General features: G+C 37.4%; 3 protein-coding genes across 4 annotated transcripts in view; 2 read left to right on the top strand and 1 right to left on the bottom strand.

The window, feature by feature from the left end:
- The first annotated feature begins 25 nt into the window (after positions 1-25).
- Positions 26-4,600, top strand: LOC124457123 (nucleolin 2-like). 2 transcript variants are annotated; one of them, XM_047007419.1, is made up of 6 exons: positions 26-206; positions 579-658; positions 1,000-1,103; positions 1,567-3,333; positions 3,423-3,506; positions 4,076-4,600. In XM_047007419.1, exon 4 carries the CDS (start codon positions 1,745-1,747, stop codon positions 2,741-2,743), a length of 999 nt encoding a protein of 332 aa, XP_046863375.1. In that variant the 5' UTR covers positions 26-206; positions 579-658; positions 1,000-1,103; positions 1,567-1,744; the 3' UTR covers positions 2,744-3,333; positions 3,423-3,506; positions 4,076-4,600. The 2 variants fall into 2 exon arrangements, with proteins under 2 accessions (XP_046863375.1, XP_046863369.1); XM_047007413.1 differs by having other exon boundaries at positions 3,423-3,512.
- On the top strand, positions 2,973-4,326 carry LOC124433282. The gene is made up of 3 exons (XM_046983043.1): positions 2,973-3,333; positions 3,423-3,506; positions 4,055-4,326. The coding sequence occupies exons 1-3, from the start codon at positions 2,973-2,975 to the stop codon at positions 4,324-4,326; spliced, it is 717 nt and encodes a 238-aa protein (XP_046838999.1).
- Positions 4,527-17,540, bottom strand: part of LOC124433281 (neuroblastoma-amplified sequence-like) — a 29,341-nt gene continuing 16,327 nt past the window's right edge. Inside the window, 28 exon segments of the mRNA XM_046983042.1 lie at positions 4,527-5,457; positions 5,526-5,651; positions 6,383-6,625; positions 7,283-7,577; positions 7,867-8,075; positions 8,646-8,759; positions 9,015-9,221; positions 9,597-9,692; positions 10,099-10,214; positions 10,892-10,952; positions 11,026-11,145; positions 11,224-11,299; positions 11,378-11,488; positions 11,940-11,957; positions 11,959-11,982; positions 11,984-12,002; positions 12,204-12,453; positions 12,455-12,499; positions 12,697-12,773; positions 13,033-13,156; positions 13,695-13,922; positions 14,622-14,678; positions 14,796-14,847; positions 15,073-15,114; positions 15,534-15,709; positions 15,810-15,889; positions 15,962-16,074; positions 16,147-16,346. Of these exon segments, the coding sequence (XP_046838998.1) occupies positions 5,161-5,457; positions 5,526-5,651; positions 6,383-6,625; positions 7,283-7,577; positions 7,867-8,075; positions 8,646-8,759; positions 9,015-9,221; positions 9,597-9,692; positions 10,099-10,214; positions 10,892-10,952; positions 11,026-11,145; positions 11,224-11,299; positions 11,378-11,488; positions 11,940-11,957; positions 11,959-11,982; positions 11,984-12,002; positions 12,204-12,453; positions 12,455-12,499; positions 12,697-12,773; positions 13,033-13,156; positions 13,695-13,922; positions 14,622-14,678; positions 14,796-14,847; positions 15,073-15,114; positions 15,534-15,709; positions 15,810-15,889; positions 15,962-16,074; positions 16,147-16,346 (3,576 nt within the window). The 3' untranslated portion in view covers positions 4,527-5,160.

Below are 17,540 nucleotides of genomic sequence, written 5' to 3'. Positions count from 1 at the left end.
CATATGAATGCTTTGGGAGATGGTTGGTACCTTGTCGTTGGGACCCTTGGGATGGGATATATGTAATATATCAGGTTGTTAGACCATAGGAACTAAAGAACCAACCACTGGGTTGAAAAATGGCAGAAAAAGCCGTAAAGGAACGTAAAATTTTACCTGGTGGCTTCATCAGCGTTGTCATCAATTTTCGGACTTATAGGTTTATGGTAGGTTGTAGAGGCGATCTTTGTTTGTAACTTCTCTGAAATGATTTGTAAGAAATTATGTTGCAAATTTCTTTGTACGTGGTGGCACTAGCACGTGGATGGTATTTTTGTTGGATTTCTGTCGCTGGAAATATTTCAGTAAACTTTTTGAGAGGTTTTAAGCTTAAAAACTCGAAGCAAGGAACTTTGATTTTAAATATTATCTTTATCACTGTACTTTGCAATAACCACGTGATCACCATGTATACGTACGTTGCGAGTTTAGTAATCCAACATTTTGATTAAGTTTTCTATCTTCTTTAATAAACAGACAGTCAACATGTGAAGTTTCGAAGAATTTTTTAAAATGCAACCACTATTTTTTACTTTTAGACTGTGATAAACAAGAAATGTCAGGTGTCTGATTTGATGAAAGAGGTGGAAAACACTCTGAACAAAGTATATTCCAAAAAGTATGTGTGGTCTTTTTCAAAAAAATCACAACATATTGTAATCTTTTGAAGAAGTATTATGTGTTATGATACTCAACAATTAGAAGAGGAAGATAAATGTTTTTTAGTCATTTTAATGTTCCCAAGATTGTTTGAAAGTTAAATGTGCATTGTAAGTTTATATATTCATCCAATCATTATGAACTTCATATCTTGTGGTTGAATACAAACATTAGAAAACATACTTGGTGACAATATGCCAAGAACTAAGATCAAATCGGATGGAAAAAGCACATTTCCTTATGAATGATGTCAGTTGGGCAAAGTAAATAAAATCTTCATTTCGCAATTTGCAATGTTAGGGTGGAGATCAAGACATTGAAAAATGCACTCAATGCAGTTCTACCCAAATGGTACAATGTTGTGCACTTGATTCGTGACCAAGACGAGGTTTATGCTTTCACAGGTATACCTATTTAATCATTTTCCTGTTGTGCAGGAATATGCTATTCAAAGTATTATTTTTAACAAGTATTTCGTGCATATAAATGGCAATTGCTCTGTTGCACGTTGTAACTATTGAAATCTGCACAATGGTGAGCACTATATCTCTAAAAGACTGTCTGTTGTACCCAAAAAAATTAAAACAACGAAACTGTGGAGAAATTGTCACATGCAAATTAACTTATGAAGAACAGAGGGAATGCCAAATTATGGTTTTCAAATCGTTTGCATGAAGAATTAGTTTGGGACTTTGGGTCTAAAATTTTCCAGTCTGTGCTCTCACAATTTTGTTAAAGTGTTCTTATTTGCTCAATGACCAGTGAATGATCCATTTTATAGGACATACCATCACTGTGTATTGTAATTACGACATAATAACTTTTGTGTCTGGAGCGAGGAATGGTAACTATTGTGCCATTATATAGATAATGCAGCTGAATTAATGAGCAACATGGATGACCCCCCTGAAGGGAACAATGACTCTGGCTTCACCAGTCCAGCTAGGAGACTACCGACAATAAGAGAGCTTCAGGAAATAATTTTCGAGAAGATGACTCGGCAAGCGAGGTGTTCAGCGTCAGTTACCCTCCAACTATACAGAAGATGGAAAGGACGAAAAATGAAAATGGGAAAACAACCGCTGATAAACCAAATAATCAAAATGCTGATCATCAAAACAATGTAGGAACTACGGCGGTTGATGGAGGTCACTCGAGTTCTGACGAGGAAGATATGGAGGAAGATGATGGCGAAGCGAAGGACGGTGGTGCTAATGTGAAGAAGACGGACGTCGGTGATGTAAGAGAAAAAGACGGTGGTAAAATTGATGGAAACGGAGCATTTTCATGTAAAAAGCGCGGAGAGAATACAGGTCCATCACACGAGATTCTTGCTAAAGACAAAAATGGCAGTGAAAGAGCGATTGGCGCGATCCCCTCCCAAAAGAAAACAATGCAAACCACGGGGAAAAGTTCGAGCGCGGAAAGTTTCAACCGGAAGCTTCTCAAGGATGCCTCAAATGGCAAGATCTCCAGCGATTCCAGTAGTGATACGGAATCGGAAGAGAAAAATGGACAAAAAAAAGCTCAGACTCCAAAAAAGAAAATAATGAATACTGAAGGAAAAAGTTCTAGCGTGAAGAAAAGTTTCACTCAGACGGGATTGAAGGATGCCTCAAATGGCAAGATCTCCAGCGATTCCAGTAGTGATACGGAGTCGGAAGAGGATGAGAAAAATGGACAAAAAAAAGCTCAGACTCCAAAAAAGAAAATAATGAACACTGAAGGAAAAAGTTCGAGCGTGAAAAGTTTCACACTCACAGGATGGAAGGATGTTTCAGATGGAAATTCTAGTAGTGATTCGGAGTCGGAAGAGATGAGAAAGATGAACGTGAAAAGCGGCAGAAGAGGCTATCTCATTTCGAAGGCGAAAATAACAACAAGTAAGGACGATGCGAGAATTCCAGTGATTCAAGTAGTGAAACGGAAGACTCGGATCAAGAGAAGGTTCGGCAAAACGAACGATATTTCTACAGCAAAACAGACGGTAAAACGAAAACGGTTCAACGCGACAGTTTGCAAACAAACAGAACGAAACGAATGAGAATAGTGAGAATTCGTCAAGTTCTTCAAGCAGTTGGTCATCAACCGAAAGCAAGAAAGGGCAGACGGGTAAGGAACTACAGAAAGACAACAAAAATGAAAAAGCTGCAGACGTGAAGAAAACTGTTGCCAAAAATAAATCCGTAGCCAAAACTCAGCCGAGCGAGAGTCCTGTGAAAAACAGCGAGGGCATTCACCAGACATCTACGTCCCGCATATCACCTGCGGCAATGTCAGCGAAGAAAGTTACGTCATGGCTGTGGTCCAATCCCGTGTCTGGAGATGGTGACGTAAGTGAACATTCGTTGCAATCGAAAACTACCTCGAAAAGTAAAACGAAGGAGTCAAAAAAGGCGAGTGCCAATGCGTCAGAGCAAAACAAGACGAAAGACACTACAAGTACTGGTCATGGCAACGAAACCAGCAAAAAGTCACAGGAATCTGGGTCGTCGTCGAGAAAGAGCGAAAAGGTCAATTCGAAAAAGAGACGATTGGCAGACGAATTTGATCAACAATCCTCAAGCAAAGCTAAGAAAAACAAGACGAAACAGTCCGTAAACGATGAGCAGATGAAAAGAACAACAAATGAAGGTAAGCGAAGAACTATATATTACTGGCCATTAGATGGCGCCGACATTGATCGATAACATATGTTAAAATCTTCGTTTCTTTTTATCAAGACAAAACACCGAAGACCCCCAAACGTGCCGCTCCTCTTTCTTTACCAAGGACTCCGAAAGGATTGTCGGCTTTAGCTGACGATGGTAACTGTATGCTTGGCTTTGTATTTATACTTTTCATCACGTTTTACTTTAGAACAGACATAGAAAAAGTATCAGAACATTCTTTACAGTCGAAAGAAATGTTTGAATGTAGATCGTCCAGGTTGGTATAGTCCTGAGAAGGACTGTTTTTGTTGTTGTTGACTATCGCTAAGGTTGTCGAAACGTCAGTCAACAACAACAAAGTTCTTCTCAGGACTATACCAACCTGGACGATCTCCATTTACAAACATGTAACGATACTCCCGGGTTCCAAACCATTTACTTTAGTCAAAAGAAATGATAATCAATTAGTTTTTTGTTTTAAAGGTTGTCTTCCAACCCGACGACAATCATCCTCTAAAATAGCTCAATCTAAACTTTTGTAGATTTTGCAGATAGATCTAAGTAAGGGTAGCACTCAACGGTGATCTTTATCACTATTTTTTAAAAAGGATTGATGGCAGGAGAGGTGGTGGAAAAAAATGGAAATCTTCTTAAATCAGCGAGAATAGGCTGATACTTTTTAATATTAATGTTTTTACAAACAGTTCGATATTCTTTTGCTCTAGAAAGTGAGTGCGACACGGGGAGCGCAACAAAAAACATGGCGAATCCACTGAAACAGAAAGGATTCCTTTCGCCCTTCAATAAACCTCGTAAAAGATTGACAAGCTCCAAAACGCCGAAACCACAAGTGAAAAAACTTTCGTCTACCCAAACGACCGAAACGATAGAGCCAAACTCTAAAGAAAGAAAATTTCTAGACAGCGGTAAAATGAGCTTAGATGCCCTGTTAAACGATAAAAATATAAATTGGTAGAACATGCATAAATACACTGTAAACTAGACTTCGCTGTTTTCAGGGTGATTTCAACTTACCGTGTTCATAGAACATCTTACAAAACAAACGATGTTTTAAATGAAATTGGAGGATGCCAATTTTACATGTGCGGTATCATGCACACACTGAACTTTATATATGTAGTTCATATACATGCATGTGATGATAAGGCAACCAAGTTTTAACCACTAGATTTCTGATATGGTATTGTGTTATTTCAATTTACATAAGACAACAGTTTATATTTTTAAAAGTTTCGTCATTTTTTATATCATACATACAACCTGTATTGCTTCATGAGATTTTTATCCAAAACCTAATTCCATATCATTTACTTCTAAATGGAGTTTCCAGTCAACATTTCGGCGCACTTAGTATTTTTTAAATAATGAAATTTGCCTTTAGTTTTGACACGAAATCGAAGTGCTTAATTTGCACCTTTTTATGACGTACTGAGAATGGTACATTCTTGCTTTACCACTTACAATTGAAGTTAGGATGGTACATAAGAAATCTATGAACTTGATCTCTTTATTCTTATGTCATAGTGAGGATGGTATATAAGAAATCAATGTACTTGATCTCATTATACTTATATCATAGTGAGGATGGTACATAAGAAATCAATGTACTTGATCTCTTTATATTTATGTCATAGTGAGGATGGTACATAAGAAATCTATGTACTTGATCTCATTATTCTTATGTCATAGTGAGGATGGTACATAAGAAATCAATGTACTTGATCTCATTATTCTTGATTTCTTCACATATACCTATATGTTATAGCAAACCAACATACCTATAATGATATCAACTATTCCCAATCCACTTCATAAACAATCCTACAACATTATCCAAAGTTCTTAAACTCGGATGAAGGTTATCATACGACGACTTTATCGAAGCTGCACCAACAGTATAACCCGCTCTATGTAAACCACGGATCACCTCATTCACGCGAAACTCACGCGATGAACGCGAATTTAAATCTCCGTTCAACAAATAGTTAACAAATGCATCAAAGTATGGTGTTTCCACTATTTTCGGCGATAGTCGATTTTTAAATATCAGTTCTAATAATTCATCGTCCCATTTCGCATCCGACCGCTGAACAAAAAGTGTAACATAGTTAATAAGTTATTCGTTACATATTAAATATTTGCTAGAACACTTACGTCAATTCTTTTTATTTCCTCAACAATACGTTCACACGCTTCGCTATCTTCAAACATTAATCCAATTTTAAACGCATCAAGCTTCAAGCAGTTTTCCAAGGCAGCGTTCAAAATGTCTTTGTAATTCTAAGAAAACAAGATGAAATAGACGGAGTTTTTGCTTTTTATTGCACATTAAATAATAAAAGATCAGCAGCCACGTCAGTAATACATACATCCATTCATAACTACACAGAAACTCTGTTACTTAATCATATATACATACTACTGTAAAAACTGTTTAAAACTATCTCAAGTTTTCTTAGTTCATATTTTAGGTAGTGTAAAGACAGTTCTTGTTCTCTGTTGTTCATTCATCACTACCTACACTGACACACGTTATCTTAGTTTATATTTAAGGTAGTGTAAAGACTGTTCTTGTTCTCTGTTGTTTATTCATCACTACCTACACTGACACACGTTATCTTAGTTTATATTTTAGATGGTGTAAAGACTGTTCTTGTTCTCCGTTGTTCATTCATCACTACCTACACTGACACACGTTATCTTAGTTTATATTTTAGGTAGTGTTAAGACTGTTCTCGTTCTCTGTTGTTCATTCGTCACTACCTACACTGACACACGTTATCTTAGTTTATATTTTAGGTAGTGTAAAGACTGTTTTTACTCTTTATGTCTCATCAATCACTACATAAACTGACAAAAGTTAGAAGACTGTTTCCACTCTGTTTGCTGATAACCATTGACAAACTTATTTTCATTAATAGGATAGAAAATTCAAAGGACAATTTTTCATCATCCATAATTGCTAATTATCAATTCTATATCATCTGCTATTTACAAACAGTTAAACTTACCGTTTTCTTTACGTAGATTCGATCACTTTTCTCTCTTATAATCTTCACCACTGAATTGCCGTCTTTTGTCTGGTTGATTAATTTTAACAAAACCAAATACCAGGCTTCTTCTAAGTCTAATGGAGGCCAGATGCTGAGTAAAGAAGTCAAAGCGATCAGTTGCTCTAACGTTGACGACTTTTCGAACAGTTGTTGAAACGTGCACCGCAAGGAGTTACATGTCTCCACGTTAACCACAGATAGCTACATAAAAAAAGAAGAGGAAATACCATTGCAGACTTCACAGTAGAAGTTGTTCTCGTTTTCTCTAGTACATTCATCACTACCTACACTGACACACGTTATCTTAGTTTATATTTTAGGTAATGTAAAGACCGTTCTTGTTCTCTGTTGTTCATTCATCACTACCTACACTGACACACGTTATCTTAGTTTATATTTTAGGTAGTGTAAAGACTGTTCTAGTTCTCTGTTGTCCATTCATCACTACATACACTGACACATGTTATGTTAGTTTATATTTTAGGTATTTTAAAGACAGTTTTCGTTTTCTCTTGTTTACTCATCAATCTCCGCTGTTCAATCATCACTATATCCACTCATCAACACAGAGTATCTTAGTGCAAATTTTTGGTAGAGCTAAGACTGTTTTTCTTTTATTTGTTCGTTCATTACTACCTTACACACATTATCATAGTATAATTTATGTAATATCCCAATATCAATATCCCAATGTTTACAGAAAGTAATACACTTCACATATACCTCAATATCCCAATATTTACAGAAAGTAATACACTTCACATATACCTCAATATCCCAATGTTTACAGAAAGAAATACACTTCACATATACCTCAATATCCCAATGTTTACAGAAAGTAATACACTTCACATATACCTCAATATCCCAATGTTGACAGACAATGGTTTGCGTCTGATGAAAAAGTAACAAAGTTTTATCCTCTCCTCTCAATGTAACATAATTCTCAATCAACTGAAGAACCGTGCTTTGCTTCAGGTGCCACGACTTCGTCTGCACAAAATTCCGAATCTCGTGGTATATCCTCCTCTTTGACGAATTTCTAACGATATTTTCATCATTCAAATGTTCCTTCAAAGTGGTGAGAATTTTTCGCAAGAGTTCCTTCGATGAAACGTCCCGTGAAACGTTGGATGGTTGTCCTTCATCACGGCTGAAAGACAAGGGGCAGGTTTAACACAATAATGCCATACAAAAAAAAGAAAAAGAGTTTAAACGAAGCTAGAGTGTCCCACTAGCCCCTTGGTATAGTTTGAGGCGTTTAAAACGCGGAGTGTATCTTGAAAGCATAATGCTATTGCAGTCTTCATGGCCAATATGCCAATGGCGATTCATATAATGGCAATAAGCTGGACATTAATGTTCATTATAACATTACTTTTCCGCATGGAAAATCAGTTGACAAATTCTGATGACAAAGAATTTAAGACCGATGTACTCACCTAAACGTATTCAGGATAGTTCGCAGAGCCCCATTAATAACATCTCTCAGCTTACTGCTCTGAGCCTTTTGCTCTCCTGCCAATTCCAATAGCTCTCCTGCAAGTTCTAAGGGATCGCCATTACATAAAACTCGAATGCCCAACTCCTTGATTTTGTCAGGTTCTGAACGCGATAGATCGTAAAGACGGGCGTATTGGACATAGCGCATCTATTAAAAAATTACAAAGATTATGCAATCCTTGTTGTCGGAATAGAACGGATAGTAATTTTATGGATTGTTTCAAAAATCTTCGTAGGAGGAAAAAGTCACCAAAAAGTAAACTGGACAATACAATAAAACGCTATTTCAGAAACCAAAAAGTCTCATTTTCCTAAAATGAAACTACCCATAGCATTAATGTCAAAATCCGATGGACGGTACTATCCCAGTTTCATGGTCGATTTTACTTTATAATAAACGTATGTTAAAGCTAACACGACAACTTTCATTCTTCACCTATGACAGTTAAACTGACAACAGTAAAGTAACTAAAGCTTACGTCAACTTTCACCCATGACAGTTAAACTGACAACCTTTAAGTAACCAAACTACACTTTATTAAACCAGCAAGTGTCTCCCTAACGCTTTCTCCTATATTTGGATTTGCAAATCTAATGGTGTAACGTCTTTCGAAATAATGCAAAGACTTTTTATAGGATAGCTCATCAAATGAGAAGGCTGGAAATGTTTGATCAATACGACTTTTTACCAAATGATCAACAAATTAAAAATCTTCACCTCGTCCAAATCAGTCAGTTTCAAAATGGTTTCGTTCGCCAGCGAGCTGAGATGTTTTAAAGATTGTTCAAAATGCTGACCGACTTGGATACACTGAAAGTGCCATCTATATCGCTATACAATTATAAAACATGATAAAATATAGAACAACACTGTCAGTCACATGGGGAACAAATCACCGTTAAACTGAATGAATAAATTTGACAAAAGAGAAAAAGTTCCACAGTCAATACAAAACAAAATCATCGTTTCACTTCGTCAAACTCTTATTAGTAGGTTTCAATTTAGGTAAGCATGGCCAGTTTTACCTCACTTTGTCTTCCAAACAAAGGTTAAATTTCTCACGGAGTTTGCAAAACGTCAACTTACATGTTTTCTTTGATTTTTTGCTTTCCCGGGTACCTCTTCGACGGCAAACTTAATTGCCCTCCTGAGCACTTCATCTCTCACATCGACGGTCAGCGTGTCTACAGCTCTTTCAGAGAACGTTAAGGAATCAATGAGTTCCAATAAATGCTTGAAGGAGAGTCGCTCCAAGTAACCATGAACCTCCTCATAACGATGAATCCAATCAACCTGGCCGAGAAATCGAAACACGATAGATTAAGCACGGAGATCCAAGCTCGTAGGCAATATGACAAAAACATAAGGAATAAGAGGGAAGAGGCGGGAAAAGGGGGAAAGAAAGCGGAAGAGAGGGTCTGAGTGGTGGACAATCATGGGAAATAGAGGGAGGAAGATGAAAAGCGAAGGATAGAAAGAATCACGATGGTCAAGCGAAGGATAGAAAGAATCACAATGGTTAAGCAAAGGATAGAAAGAATCGTGATGGTTAAGCGAAGGATAGAAAGAATCACAATGGCTAAGCGAAGGATAGAAAGAATCACGATGGTCAAGGGGAAGTAGGGAATGGGTTAAGAGCAAAGAAAAGATGGAGAAGGATTTTGGTACAATACCTCTTTTTTCGATGTTTCTTCTTTCACCTTGCCAAAATATTTTCTCTGCAAATACTTTGAAAACATGACTGGAAGTCAATATTCTACCATTCTACAAAAGTCAAGGAAATTCATCAGCTAGTACGCCAAGTTTCACAACGTGCGTTTAGGAATTGAAAATGGCTTATCACATGGCGTTCATACTCTCGACAGGAGTTTTTGTATTTTCATGTTTGCTACTTAGGAAACTCTATTTATGTCTCTGACGATTGAAGTATGATGGATTTCATGCAAGAGTTTACGTATGTTTAACTTTTGGTGAAACGGATCGATACTTATTGTCAAATATACTTATACTTATAATCTAATATAATCTAATATAATCTAATATAATCTAATATAATCTAATATACTTGTATACTAATCTAATATACCTATACTTATAATCAAATTGCCGAAATATGACGTAAGATGGCCACAAGTTGGCTCCAAAACCTTTTATATGTATATCCATGTACCTTATCTCGCAGTTTATTCGCCATCTTAGCGAAGACGTGAACGTTTTCACTTAGCAGATGAGGTTTCATCGTCAACAATGGATCACCGTCCTCCATTAAGCTTTTATAGTTCACACCTGTAGAAAGGGTTTACACTATTATACCTTTCGGATAACGTGTTGCAAAGCAAGCTATTTGATGAAGAAAATCAAACAGAAATGCCTACAAATATATCAAGTAAGACAACGTGTCAGTGTAGGTAGTGATGAATGAACAACAGAGAACAAGAACAGTCTTTACACTGCCTTAAATATAAACTAAGATAACGTGTGTCAGTGTAGGTAGTGATGAATGAACAACAGAAAAGAAGAACAGTCTTTACACTACCTAAAATAGAAACTAAGATAACATGTGTCAGTGTAGGTAGTGATGAATGAACAACAGAGAACAAGAACAGTCTTTACACTACCTAAAATATAAACTAAGATAACATGTGTCAGTGTAGGTAGTGATGAATGAACAACAGAGAACAAGAACAGTCTTTACACTACCTAAAATATAAACTAAGATAACGTGTGTCATTGTAGGTAGTGATGAATGAACAACAGAGAACAAGAACAGTCTTTACACTAGCTAAAATATAATCTAGGATAACGTGTGTCAGTGTAGGTAGTGATGAATGAACAACAGAGAACATGAACAGTCTTTACACTACCTAAAATATAAACTAAGATAACATGTGTCAGTGTAGGTAGTGATGAATGAACAACAGAGAACAAGAACAGTCTTTACACTATGCAACGTGGTAACATACCTTGCGAGGAAGACTTGATCTTTTTTATCAACCGCATATGCATTTGCGGATCCGAGTCGCCCTTGTTGAAACAAACAGAAATATACACACACTCATTCAAACGTTTTCATCGCTATACATAATAATCTCCCTACTTCACAAGTTATTCCGGCTGCTTGCACACACTCGTTCATGAGCATGTAGTAATACAGCAAACGAGCCAACTGCTTTCCATCTATTGAAGGGTAGACGTACTCCTTAAATCGACTGATCATCTGAGCAATGAAAATGGGAACGTATGCGTTATGTCCATAAATAAGTGAAGACGATGTTTAAAAGAAAAATCAAGGAACCTTTTCTGGTTCTTTCAAAAGCGTGGGCATTATTTCTTTTCCGTCGACGCGGTCTTGCAGCTGTTTCGTCGATAAACTTAAACGAAATAAACGATCTCTAAAAACTGCATGGTAAGATATGCTACAGGATGTCAAAATTTTGCCGAAAACTAACTCGCTGTCTGTGAACAACCACTCAAGATGCGACATTAACATTTCCCATTTCGAAATCCCGTATTGTTCTGCCAATGAGATTGCGGTATTGAAAATATTCTCATCAATACTCCTACAAGTAGACAAGGAAAACGATGTTTACATTTTCGAAAATATGAACTACGAGAACGTGTATCAGAACGAGAACGTTTTTTACACGAAAACAAAACATGAATTAAAATAACGTGTGTCCATATAGGTATAGAGATGAATGAAGAACAGAGAACAAAACGACTTTTTACACTCCATCACATGTAAACTAAGATAACGTGTGTCAGTGTAGGTAGTGATGAATGAACAACAGAGAACAAGAACAGTCTTTACACTATCTAAAATATAAACTAAGATAACGTGTGTCCGTGTAGGTAGTGATGAATGAACAACAGAGAACAAGAACTGTCTTTACACTAGCTAAAATATAATCTAGGATAACGTGTGTCAGTGTAGGTAGTGATGAATGAACAACAGAGAACAAGAACAACGTGTGTCAGTGTAGGCAGCATATACTTATTAAGTCAACATACATGGTTAGTCCCAAAATGTTTCCTTTTGTACTCCTCGTCTTGTAAAACGGCCAATATCCACACCTTAAACATGAAAAATAGCATCACCGTTTTGGTGAGAAAAGGAACACAGACATTGAAACGCAGAGAACAAAATGTTGATCATCAATGACTAAAGTTCAAGTTTATGCGATAATATTCAAATGAAAGAAGGATGTGGTTGTGCAGTACGCAATGTATATATACACTCTATATTCTTCGAGAAAATATGTGCTATCGAAAAACCTCGTCCCAGGCCTTGCAGAAGTCTCGCCTGCGAGAAGTCAGTGAAACGAGATTGATATCGCCTAAGATGAGAGAGGAGGGATTTTACGTCGCTCCCAGTCTCCTCGAAGACACGGTCATTCTGGACCACGTGCTCTAAGACTGCGACAGGCGGATGCAGGTAAACAGATGCCAGAGTATCTTCCGTTTGCGGAGTACAAAGGATGTACACTTGAAGGGCGTAGTAATAGGAGGCGAGCTGAAGACTTAAAGGCAGAACTGGGTAGCTTCTCAAAACACTCGTACGCATTTGTTGACTGTTGGCAAAAATAATATTAGTAATGAGCACAAATCATGATCTATTCATTGCGATATTCACATTATGTCCTACTGCTTCATTAGGAATATAAAATAAACGAAAACCAAACCATGAAAACTTCCCACTGTTTATTAACAGCAAAAAACAATATTGTTCTACTCCTTATTGCAAAATACAAAAAAAACTTCATTTTACCTCGGGTAAAGCCATGAGATAGGCCATAGCGAGAGGCGTATCTGATGAAAAATGAACGTCTGCTAACTGAATGAGGACTAAACGGGAAGAAAGAAGATCCCATCAATTTTGTAATTTGCTACATGTTTGTAGACGTTTACTCCTCATTTGACTCTGAAGATGACTACCGCTAAGGTTGTCGAAACGTCAGTCAACAACAACAAAAACAGTCCTTCTCAGGACTATACTAACCTGGACGATCTACATCTACAAACATGTAACGACACTACAGGGTTCAACACATTTACATTTACTTTGTAATTTGCATTAGCAAAATGAAAAATACGCGCCGCTTACTTTCTGTAGCTCGTTCTTCCAAAGATCCTTCCGCTCTTTCCTCCGCCATTTTCTGTGTCTGAAGAAGAAGTTCGTTGACTTTCTGCGTGGTTACAGCCGACCTATCTTTCAAATTGTCATCTTTCTGAAAAGGAGTTTCCGAAAAGCAAGCCTCAAATAAATGTGCAACTGAAATAGCAGAATTTTCAAAAGTAAGCGTCATCTCTCTTCCAGTATCTTTGTTCTTCATTCCACTCACAAAAGCTCCCGCTTATTTCACATCATTCTTTACAACTATTTAATTTTTGGTTCACTATGTCAACGTGGACCATGCTCTTCTTTACCCCAATGAAATACTAACATAACACACCTAAACCCACAAATCCCAAAGTATCTATTATTAAACTACCTAAAATTTGTGTTTATGTCAGGTAATCCCCACTAACTACACCAAACACCATCCCTCGATAATCCCCACTAACTACACCAAACACTATCCATCAATAATCCTCACTAACTACACCAAACACCATCCCTCGATAATCCCCACTAACTACTCAAACCACCATCCCTCTAAAAACCTCACTAACAACTCCATTCACCCTCCCTCACTATTACTTTCTCATCAGTTAGTTTCCTATCAACCCTCTTTCACTCTTTTCCAACAACACCGAAACACTTACTCCATGGAAAGCGCTCCGGTGAACAGTCTCGTAAAAAGGATGACAATGAAACTCCAGGTCCTTCGGCTCCAACTTCTTTGCACTTTTTTCTTGACTCTGATTGGTTGTTTTACGCTGCAAGGGCCGCACCCATTGCAGTGTATCTGCCCACCAGCCGACGTCGCTCACGCTGGAGAGAATTGATTTCGTGGTTTTGGATATCTGCTCAGTGGTTGTGAGATCAGTATCCTACAAATGAAAGGAGCAGAAATATAAATAGGGTCCTCTGTCTTTAAAATTGCTGCAAGCATTTTGAATGACAACAACTACTAGCTAAATATATTTATAATCAGCTTGAGATTGAAATCGATATGTACACTCAATGTTCATCGCTGATACCAAAGAAAATATTTTCTCGTAATTTTCACCAATAAATTATAAAGGCATTGCTCGCATTATTTTATCATTTCAAAGTCCAGATCACACATCTTATGATAGTCTAATGCTTAAGGGTTGAAATGGTCATTACTATGTACAGCGTTATACACTTCATAAAATTTTGTCACTGTGTTCAAGTTATTCGCAGCAGGAAATGGAGGAGCTCAATGAGCTTCCATCAATATTCCTCAAGTGAAAACGAGGGCATGTGTGTGTTTGCGTGAAAACGAGGGCAGGTGCGTGTGTTTGCGGAAACGAGGGCAGGTGCGTGTGTTGCGAAAACGAGGGCAGGTGTGTGTTTGCGTGAAAACGAGGGCAGGTGCGTGTGTGTTTGCGTGAAAACGAGGGCAGGTGCGTGTGTGTTTTGCGTGAAAACGAGGGCAGGTGTGTGTGTGTTTGCGTGAAAACGAGCAGGTGTGTGTGTTTGCGTGAAAACGAGACGGGTGTGTGGTTTGCGTGAAAACAGAGGCAAGTGTGTTTGTGTTGCGTGAAAACAAATTTTCTGCTCACCAACTGTGAAATTATCACCGACGTTTTCAACAGACCACCAAGTTCGCCGTAAACAATCTGCAGATGAGATTTCTTTCAGAATTTAAGAAGAAAAAATTAAGCAGAAGATCGAAATATATTTCACACGAGAAAGTGCAGATCAACAACAACAAAAAACAACGCAACGAGAATCACCTGAGTACGTAACAAACTTCTCGCGTGCAGCACGGTCTCGCAACGCCAGGCTCACAGTGAGCCAGAAACATTCAGCGTTGATTTGCCTAAAAATTTATCCACAAACCAATAGGTGATCCACCGGTTCATCACTACTATATGCTTTCGTGACCATCTTAATCATCAGAAGTCGATTTTCTATCATGTGGGAGAGCTCTCCGACAGTCCTCGGATTTCGAACGAGTTTTGGTAAAGACAAAAAGCACTCAACTCGAAAAAAAGCACTATTCAAACTTACCTTGCCTTCAAATTTGCAAACTCGATTTTCTCACCCAAAGCCCTAAAAAAGCACATAAATGATCACGATATGGACCGTCAGTTCGCATCTTCACCAAATACAGCAAGCTGTCAACCTAACAACACACGAATATCAAACAGAGATGGATCCACGACGGTTCGGCGGGGGGGGATCCATGACAGTTTTCAGGGGGTGCTCTAATATGAATCACGTTTCGTTGGCTACTTGTTTTCGCATCACGACAAACTTCTTTTTAGTTCAATTCTATTATCTTTTAATCATGATTGTGAGATTTTTGCAACTGTGCTCAGTCAAACAATTATTACAATTACTATTGTTTGGTATGGTATTATCTTCCAAACTAAATCAATCTCTGATCTCAAGCCATACATGAAAAGACCCAACGAAATTTCCAAGCAGAAAAAACATACCAGAAATAGTACAACGATTGGCTACATTACCTGCAAATCTTCCAACCTGGTACGTATGCACTTTTTATCAGTTCAGCGCATGCGTTGTAAGAGACGTCGAAGTCGTCGTGATCCATGGCTCGTTGTGCTACGAGACGGAGAACTCGACCGCGTCTTGTGTTTTCATCAGAACCCGACAGGCGAAGCAACGAAGCTAAATTTAGAAGCTGAAACACAAACGAACATTCGAACAAGGATACTTCGAAAAGCCATGGAAATGTCACCATGGAAATGTCATCATGGAAATATCACGCAATCGTATCGTACCTTTCCGGCATCTTTGTACGAATGAGGCGATGAGTCTAAGACCTTCTCGATCAAATTCAACTTATCCTGGCACAAGCGAACTGCAAGAACAAAATGGATACGGATTTTCGACCTAGAAGCAGGGACAGCAAATTGATGAAATTTCTGCGTACCTTGAAGTGGCAAAATAGATACTTTGTAATCGGTCAACATAGACAGAGCACATATCAGATCGGTTTCCTCTTTCACAGAATGCTCGCTGTTGGGAACTAGAGCCAAGCAAGCTCTAAAAAGAAAATGACACGACATTTTCCAAGAAGATTATCCTCGCCTTCAACTAACCGGAAATGACGTTTACTTTGCCAGATGTATACAGGAGTCTCTCGCATTGTTCGCGGAATTGAAATATTCTCTGGACGCTTTTACAACCAGTTCAATCAATTTTGTCTGGTCGATCTTCTTGCTAATGGAATCAACGTCAGGTTTGGATGATAGTAAGCGTTTGGCATGATTGATGTTCTCCAAACTTCCGGATGTGATAAGGCAATCAAGGAAAGCCTAAAGATTTAGAAGAATGATGAGTGTCTTAATCAGCTGAAATTTAAACTTAAAATATGAGTAAGTGCAGTGATTGATGAGACATAGAGAGTACAAACTGTCTTTACACCACCTAAAATATAAACTAAGATAACGTGTGTCAGTGTAGGTAGTGATGAATGAACAACAGAGAACAAGAACAGTCTTTACACTAACTAAAATATAATCTAAGATAACGTGTGTCAGTGGTAGTGATGAATGAACAACAGAGAACAAGAACAGTCTTTACACTACCTAAAATATAATCTAAGATAACGTGTGTCAGTGTAGTAGTGATGAATGAACAATGAGAGAACTGTCTTTACACTAGCTAAAATATAATCTAGGATAACGTGTGTCAAGTGTGGTAGTGATAAATGAACAACAAGAACAAGAACAGTCTTTACACTTCATAAAATATAGCTAAGATAACAAGTGTAGTGTAGGTAGTCATAAATGAGTAACTGAGAACAAGAACAGTCTCACACTATCTAAAATATAAACTAAGATAACGTGTGTCAGTGTAGTAGTGATGAATGAACAACAGAGAACAAGAACAGTCTTTACACTACCTAAAATATAATCTAAGATAACGTGTGTCAGTGTAGGTAGTGATGAATGAACAACAGATAACAAGAACAGTCTTTACACTATCTAAAAATATAAACTAAGATAACGTGTGTCAGTGTAGGTAGTGATGAATGACAACAGAGAACAAGAACTGTCTTTTATCTAAATATAATCTAGGATAACGTGTGTCAGTGTAGGTAGTGATAAATGAGCAACAAAGAACAAGAACAGTCTTTACACTTCATAAAATATAAGCTAAGATAACAAGTGTTAGTGTAGGTAGTCATAAATGAGCAACTGAGAACAAGAACAGTCTTCACACTATCTAAAATATAAACTAAGATAACGTGTGTCAGTGTATAAGTGATGAATGAACAACAGAGAACAAGAACTGAACACTACTTAAAAATACATACTAAGATAACGTATGTCAGTGTAAGTAGTGATGAATGAAAAACAGAGAAGAGCAGTCTTTACACTATGTAAAATATAAACTAAGAAAACGTGTGTCAGTGTGATTAATAATGACGTAAATCACGAACAAAAACAGACTTTACACAATCTAAAATACTAACTAAGAAGAGGGAAACAATGTGCAAATCATAT

This window comes from Xenia sp. Carnegie-2017, unplaced genomic scaffold, assembly GCF_021976095.1.
Source record: "Xenia sp. Carnegie-2017 unplaced genomic scaffold, XeniaSp_v1 HiC_scaffold_13, whole genome shotgun sequence".
NCBI classification, from domain to species: Eukaryota; Metazoa; Cnidaria; class Anthozoa; order Malacalcyonacea; family Xeniidae; genus Xenia; species Xenia sp. Carnegie-2017.
The sequence above is the reverse complement of the archived record's forward strand: the minus strand, read 5'-3'. Positions and strand labels throughout refer to the sequence as shown.